Below are 8,188 nucleotides of genomic sequence, written 5' to 3' on the forward strand. Positions count from 1 at the left end.
AACTCAAACCTTTCCAAGTTAAAAATTCCAGATTCAGATTTGTACTTGAACCACTCTCCTTGCCCATCAGTTTTGTAACCCCTGAGTTACCTACACAGTCTGGATTCCCTCTTATCCACCTACACAAAAGCATTACAAATTCAGACCAGGGCAGTAGCTAATGCCAATCGCTAGAAAAGTTTGAAACAGGATGGCAGGACAGGGTTGTTGTAAGAATAAAGAGCTGCAGTGACAAAGAATTAAGGGAGTGTTTAAGAGCTCCTAGAATTACTGCTCCTGCGCACCTGCAAAACAACAAAACAGAACAAGTGGGTTTCCTGTGGTGATTGATCACACTTTGTGAACAACCAGAAGTCTAACTTCAGTAAAGGCCTTGGCCATTTGAAATTAGACCCAGTGCATCCAAGATGCGGAATTCTCTTGTTTCTGCAGCCTGCTGATTATCTAATACTAAGGAATGCCTTTGGGGGGGTCTTTTTTTCCTCTAGTTGTGCCATCAAGTCCGACAATGGCCTCCTCCACTAGCCTCCCCTCAAACTGTAGCAGTTCCTCTGGGATTTTCTCCTTCTCACCAGCCAACATGGTCTCAGCAGTGAAACAGAAGAGTGCTTTTGCACCTGTCGTGAGACCGCAAACCTCTCCTCCTCCCACCTGCACCAGCACCAATGGCAATAGCCTGCAAGGTAGGTGAAACCAAGTCTGGAGCATAGATGGCTGCTCTCAAAACCGTGAGTTCCCGGTGCCTTGCGAGGCTCTAAGCGACACTGAGTTGTCAAAGGGGATAGAAGACAATGGGGGATCCCTGGTGGTCTCTGTCCTAAAGTTTCCTCCTGTAAAGAGTAACTGGACTCCACCACCAGCCCCCCTAGTACCATGCAGGTGTTTGGCAACCACCCTATCTCTAACTCGACTAATACTGCTGAATTGAGAGGCTATGTCTTTTAAAGCACAGACCTACTGTTATGATAAAAACGAGTAATATTTCAGCTTACTAATACCATCCTTTTTCTTTCTTTCCTCTCTTATTCCCTGTTGTCGTCCTTTATCAGACCAGTCTTTTGTGGACTCTAGCAAGTACTCCACTGCAGGGTCTCTCCAGGGGCTGGCCTTCTCCTGAAGTACGTCACTCAATCTTCCCTTCCTTTTTTTCCTTTGTCATAGTACACTTGTGCAGAAATCCTACTGAGAGCAAATAGACTGTTACAGAGCTTGGCACAAACCTTTGCCTTTCATAAATAGAAGACACATTAAAACTAACAGCAGCATTTTCCAGTTTAACTCATACCAGGGCAAATATTAGTTTCCACTGATTAATGTACTTCTGTGCCAATTAATTCCATAAATGGCACAGGGCCTTTTTGAAAGCCTCTTCAACTGTTGGTATCAAGGGGCTGCTCCTTTTCTGCATCCCTTCCCTTCTCATTACAAAGTATTCCAGCATTAGCACCTAAATACGTTTTGAAACGTTGATGCAAGCCGAGGGAGTGACAGACAAAAGCTTGTCAAACTGAGGATGCTGCAAAGACCGGCACTGCCCATTTCATTGTTTGGTTCAGCCTGTTTTACAACACTGTGCCTAAACCTTCCTGTGTAATTACCTCACTACGCATTAGTGTGCTGAGAGAGACATTTTCATGCTCGCTTAGACCGAGGATTTTCCATAAGCAGATGCAGCCAGCTGCCTCCAACTGTGCCAGAGGTGGGAAAGATTTTGCGGTATGTGTTGTGCTTCCCCCAGACCTGAGGTCTGTTTTCCTTTCCACGTGCCTGTGCAAATTATCCAAAGAGTATCGAGCAGGGAATAAAATCCGTCATTTTTAAAACCATATTCAGAAGGGGCTGTGCAGAGCGGGGGGAGGATACTTCCACACACTCCACATGTCACTCTACAGCCTCTGGAAAGAGAAACGCCGGGCTTGCGGGCATAATGCTGATAGCACCATTAACAGCCAAAAAAATCTATATGCAGGCAGAGTGGAAGGAATTCATTCATAAAAGCTGGAATCTATTGTGACTGAAGGAAAGCATTGTCCTCAGTGCATTTTACACTGGTGAATTGGAAGGAGGAATCCTTGCAGATGTACACACACACACACACAGAGAAATTGTGAAAATACTGGGAATGTATAAGCAGAACTTGAATACTATTGATCAGGACTTTGTTACGAATACAGACTGTGTCAGGATTAAAACAACAAAATTTTCAGATGAGCTGTAGTGTTTAGGAGATTAATTTTTGCATGTTTTAAAAATTTGGCACTGCCAACATGCTACAAATTTCAAAGGCAACAGCTAAAAATGTTTCACCTCCGAATTAAAAAAATAAAAAAGGAGCTAAGAGTTGACTGCTAGAAGCTTTTGAACATGTTAATGTTTTTTTCTTCTCTTCACCTTGTCCCAACATGCTGTTGTGGGTGGAAAGGAAAAGCAAGTAACAGGAGAAAGCTTTTTCAGGCACTGTTTTTCCTTTCACAAGACATGGAATTCTCAGATTCCACATACTCGGTTATGAAAAGCAATTATGGAATGAGCTGAGAGCACCGGACACAACTGGGGCTTGCTGATTGCCTCCTCATTATGTCACATCCACATCTGTAATGCCCAGAAACCACACAGATCTGAGTGTTTCTCCTCATTTTTATTTAGCAATTCAGTTTTCATAATAGGAATAAGACACCAAGAGATGGTTCATTTCTAGGTCATCACTGAACTTCTTGGTGAGTTAAAGACACACAACTTTTAGTCCCATGCCTTCTGACACCACCTGAGGCTTGTAATAATCACTTAGAAATGCACTGCCTGTTGTGCCTTATTGCTTAAACAAACAACCGTGTATAAGGAGGCTGTCTTATCTCTCTTGGGCTTCTGGATACATCAGAAAGCAATCAAGCTTTCCTTATGTAGCTTAGATATCAGCAGAACTCACTAAAACAACAGCTAGGCTTATCTGTTGTTCTCTTTGCCATGCAATTTTGTAAAACTCAAAATACATTATTTCTGTAATTTGCTAGCAGCAAATACAAATTAGTATATGATAGAAGAAATAATGCCCGTTGGTGGGAGTTCTACTCTCTGCCCTCCCTTTTTGGAGGTGGTGTGATCTCATACCTACACTGTTTCCCACTGATATCTCTGTTTTCAGGATCAATAACATGCTACAGCTGAGAGAATTTGCATGACTAGATGTAGCACTTACAGAATAAAAGTAGAGTGATATAAATGAAGACTTGGAAAGAATGGAAATATCAAAGCTTTCAGGCAGAAAAGATATCATTTGCCATTTGCCTTGTAATTTAATTCAGAATTTCAGAGCTCTTCAAAAGCAATAATGCTTTGAAAAAATGAGCTAAGATCTGCATCTGTACCGTTTGTTTCCGATGGCAAAAGGTGCATGGCTGATATGTAACTACAGAGAAATGTCTAAGCCATGAAGGGAGGAGCTGCAATTATGTCACCTTTGTTTGGGCTCTTACCCAGGGTAGACAGCTGTGCTGTCCCAAGAGAGAGACAATTCTTGACCACTTTTTGGTGAAATTGATTTGGTTCTGATGAATCTTTTGGCTTGAGAATTTTTTGTTGGAATACTATTTTGACATTTTCTGAAGTATAGGTAATTTTTCTAAAGCAAAACAACACCTTGTTTTAAAGTTTCACTAAATTTAGAATTTAGAAAGGGCTGAAAAGGACAAAAAAGGTTGAAGTAGTATGCACAGAGGATTAATTATCCATCTGACTCTGCTCAGTTGCACTCATCACATATAGGAAGACTCTACCCATTCCCGTCTGCTCAACTCCTTGCTTATCTGAGCAGTAAAGGAGGGAGCACTGTTGTCAGTATTGCTTTTCTCTGCGCTGTAACATACGGCACTGATGTCCAAGCACTGCAGTCCCACCCCTATATTCTGCTAAACAACTGTCAGCCAGGAATCTCCAAGTGCTTTACTAATAGGAATAAAAATTGTTATCCTCAGGTGAGAAACAGAAACAAATCAAATTGCTTGATGTAATACAATGAGCTAGAAGGAGAACTGGGACAAAACCTGTGTCTCAGGTCCATGCCCACATGAGTCTTTCATATATTCAGATAGGGAAAATTACACTCTCACCCTTAGCTGCAGGTGGCTGCCACAGCAGAACTGCAGTCTGATTGTATCCATCGCTGTCAATACCTATTTTATTGACGCCATAGAGGTCCATGGTTCAGGGTCCATACCCTGCCCACATGTTAAGGATCCCAAGATCAGAGTAGGGAGCAACCACAACAGTGAGACCATTGCTTGGCTTGGGTTTGCTTCATTTTCAGTCACATGTACCAAGGGGACAGCCCAATTGTGAGGATTCAGAACTTGTTATTTGAGACACTGCTGAAATAAAGCCCTTTGAGAATTTTTTTAAACAAAGCTGCTGTTGTTTCACCCAGTGTCGATTAAATCGGCAAGGATTCTAAAAAAAAGGCAATATCGAATTCATCCTATGATTTGAGATGAAGGAGACAGCATAGCTATGGAGATAATACGAAAATGCATCCTCAGATTATCTCCATGGTGGAGCCAAAAAAGCCCATGGCAGGAAATACCTCAGCAAGGAACATCTAAGACACAGTGGTGTCCCCTATGCTACTCACTTGAGTGTCTTCCTGTAGGGCTTAAAGCAACTTAACTCACCTCTCTATCCCTTTTATCCTTGTTCTCAGCTCCTTGAAGAGCCCTTATGTGGAGCGGAAACAATCAGTACAGTGATTCCACATAAAACCATTGCTGAATGATAAATTCCAAGAATTGAAATGCTGCTGTATAGTTGCAACATGTCACCTCTGAGGATGGACTGTTGCAAACATGTGGATGTGTTTTGCATTCTCGCCTTCTCCTCTCGTTTTATTTCATTTAATCAGTGCAGTTTACTCGAGCTGTTCTCCCCTTGCTGATTAGACTTGTAATTCTTGCGCATATGGTGGTGTTTGTGGAGAAAACATTTCCCTCCTCTCCCCCTCCAACCCCAAATCTGTGAGTCTTTTACTTTGGCTCTGTTCTTATCAAATAATTGCAGCAGTAATTAAAGCACAATGAATCAGCACCAGTCACAGGGTTGAGTCCTTCCTTAAGAAATTACATGTCCAGATGTCTGAGATGGCAGGCAGTTCTAGCATTTAAATAACGTGCCCATGAAGTGCCGCCAACCTGAAGGCGAATCTATTTTCTACCTTTTGGCAAATAACCGTACAACTGGTATTTTAAAGATGCATTGTTGTTACAGTTTTCATCACAAACTTGCATGACTACCTCCTGTAATGACGTGCTTGCTCATAGTATATCACTTGGACACTTGGTATGTCTGACCTGCATAGAGTCCCTGGTAAACAGAGGGAGACCAAGCTGGAGGTCAAGCTAGGTGGAAGACTGTACCTGTTGACTTTTAGTGAATGTCTCCTCTTTAAGAGAGGTGGTGGTTTCGTAGAAAATGAGGTTAGGAAGCATAATAAAGAAATACTGATGATTCAACTTAGCCAACAAAAGAGAAGACATTCTAAATTAACATTAACATATGACTCACTCAATGTAGTTGGTGATGTCTGCTACAAGTGTAATAAAACCGTGAGACGCCAATCTGTTAAACCACCGGTTCGGGATATATTTCAATTTGAAAATTGGATTTGAGAGTTTAAGTCCTTTTCTGAGCACGTGGAAATACATACCCTGAACTTGTAAGAGAAAACTAGCATAGGAGAATGAACCCCTGTTAGTGTGCCTAATGCAACAAACACCTTACCAGGTCTGTAATATTAGTGGCCTATGGAACTCCAGCCATTTTCTCGTATGTGGAGCAAGCATCTGCTTTGCTTTTAAAAGAGTAATATAATGAGTGGCAATGGCTGGGTCAGGTTTAAGCCTCCTGAGCATTTTGAGATTTTGAAACTAAAATCAGAAAATTAAGTTGGGGTCTGATTCTGATATCAGGGCAAGTGCATTTTTTCTGCAAGAAAATCACTAATTTCAGCAGAGTCACTTGCAATTTAAACCACTTGCCAACCAGCATGAGGCTTCCCATGATTTCTGTGTACATAGTTGTCTCTACTGGGTGATACTTCTATATAAATTTAATTCACAGTACAGCTGACTACATTGCTAGTAAATGTTTAAAAGCTCTGAGGATTTTAAAAGTTGCTTGATAATGCACAAAAGTAACTTTTTCCCCCTTTCTCTCTCTCTCTCTCTCCCCGCACCCCCTTCCTTCTGACAGCTATATCTGGCATGATCGTTCCCCCCATGTGAAAGAATTGCCTTGAAGAATTTTATTAATGAAGAGGTTGAATTCTGCTTCAGAGAGAATCTGATACAAGTCCCAGAGTGGAACTTTTTACTCAGGCCTTTTTAAAAATAAAAAAAGAAATAAAGAAGAATCTTACAATAACTGCGGATTTTTAAACAAAACAAAAATCATCATCCTTGCAAATACTGAAATTAACAATCTACAATTGCAAGGTGTTGATTCAAGTTGTCCATCCCAAATACCTGGGAGATATATTTATTGTATGTTGATAAAAAATCCACTTTTTTTTTTTTTTTTTTTGCGGGGGTGGGGGCTTGCTTTTATTTCCTTCTGGTTTTTGTGTTTTTTTTAAGGCTTGATTTAACTCAACACCATTTGTCTTTTATAAATCATACAATTACACAAGGGACACTAGAGATGGAACTTCACATTTTTAATTTATGATATTTTTTTTCTAAAGCTGTGTAAAGAAAAATGAAGTGGTGTCATTTACATACAAGTCTGTATGGGACAGAATAGAAGTGCCAGTTAGTTTCTCGTAGAAGAATTATGGCCATTTAATTAAGGGTCGGCTCATATAGGTTGCTTATCCTGTGGTGACTTGCTAATATGATGCATTTTTAATGTTCTAATTAAATAGATATCACTCCCTAGAAAGCTGATATTTTTGGATGACGAGGGCAGGATGAGAGGTGGGATTAGTAACCTCTGTCTTTAATATCAGGCTAAAGAATTGTGTATATGATGCAAGAAGAAAAGTGGGTGAAAGGGAAGGTAAGGATGCAAATAACAAACACATTTCCTCTTGAACTGAAAAGCCAGTGCCTCTAGATATAATGCTAAAACTGCAGAATTAGATGAGCGCGGCTCTCTCTTTAGCTTATATATCGGACTCCTTCCAAGTGAGTGGCCTTCTTGAAATTTAGTGTCACCCGAGCTGCACATAAAATGCCATTTGGATTTTGCGTAGCCGTCTAATGACATGGCTATGCGGCCATCACGCGTGGGGTGTTTTCAGCGTAGCCCCTCTCCCCTTGACCTATTTGTTTTTATGGGACAGAACGAGAACAGGCTTGTCTGCGGTTCTGCATCCTCACAATCTAAAAGCACACGTTTTCGTCAGCCTCCCGCTAGGATTGTTCCTGTATCAGTCGACCCTCTCAGTTTGTATCATAATATATTAAGCAACAGGTAACTGCTTTTGAATAGTAAATGGAAACATGAGTTTGGGGGGTGGGGGGTGGGGCTGTTAGGAAGGTTTCAAATCAAGACCATAGCTTCTGTTTTACAAAAAATTTTGCTATCATTATCTGGGAAGTGTTCTTAAAAACTATTAGTCAAAGAGGCAGCAAAGCTCTGAAGATGCATTACCTGATATTTTTTCTTTGCTGTTGTGTTTTGTATGTAGTTATAAATACTGTAGATTTTTTGTGATTTTTTGCCAAAGTTGTTGTTCTATTTATACATTTTAATGTCTTAAGACAGTTTTTCAATATCACAAAAAAAGAATTTTACTGCATATTTTGCAAAAAGAGCTCACTACCTTTAGCTTGCACATACTTGCAAAATTAATTAAAGAAAAAAAAAGCTTTTTGTTTCTGTTGTTTGTTTGTTTGTTTTAAGGGGGATTTTGTAAAATATCCATATAAATAATGTATTTATCTTTGGAATTTGTACATTGCTTTTTTTCCCCTACCAAGTTTATTTTATTGTGTATGTTTGCTATGTGAAAAGTGCTGATTTGTTTGGTCATTCACCGTTGTATTAGCTGTTTAAATGTGATTTTAAAACATTTCATTTATAGGTTTTTTTTTAGTATTGTTTAAAACCATGCTTCCATTTTTTTTAATTTCCACCCAAAAGCCATTGTCTATTTTTGTATTATTTGTAAGTTAAGAAGTTTTTTCCAATATATGGCAAA

At 39.9% G+C, this 8,188-nt stretch overlaps 1 protein-coding gene across 13 annotated transcripts in view; it reads left to right on the plus strand.

The window, feature by feature from the left end:
• The window catches only part of EBF1 (EBF transcription factor 1), a 280,920-nt gene extending 274,380 nt beyond the window's left edge, over window positions 1–6,540 (plus strand). For 7 of the 13 annotated variants that reach the window (XM_050905145.1, XM_050905146.1, XM_050905154.1 and 4 more), the window contains 2 exons: window positions 489–683; window positions 6,238–6,540. In XM_050905145.1, the coding sequence (XP_050761102.1) occupies window positions 489–683; window positions 6,238–6,269 (227 nt within the window). In that variant the 3' untranslated portion in view covers window positions 6,270–6,540. Of the gene's footprint in view, window positions 1–488; window positions 684–1,049; window positions 1,118–6,237 lie in introns of those variants that run through there. The other 6 variants (XM_050905143.1, XM_050905153.1, XM_050905144.1 and 3 more) reach the window with 2 other exon arrangements.
• Window positions 6,541–8,188: the final 1,648 nt, after the last annotated feature.

Source organism: Gymnogyps californianus, chromosome 14, assembly GCF_018139145.2.
Source record: "Gymnogyps californianus isolate 813 chromosome 14, ASM1813914v2, whole genome shotgun sequence".
Taxonomy (NCBI): Eukaryota; Metazoa; Chordata; class Aves; order Accipitriformes; family Cathartidae; genus Gymnogyps; species Gymnogyps californianus.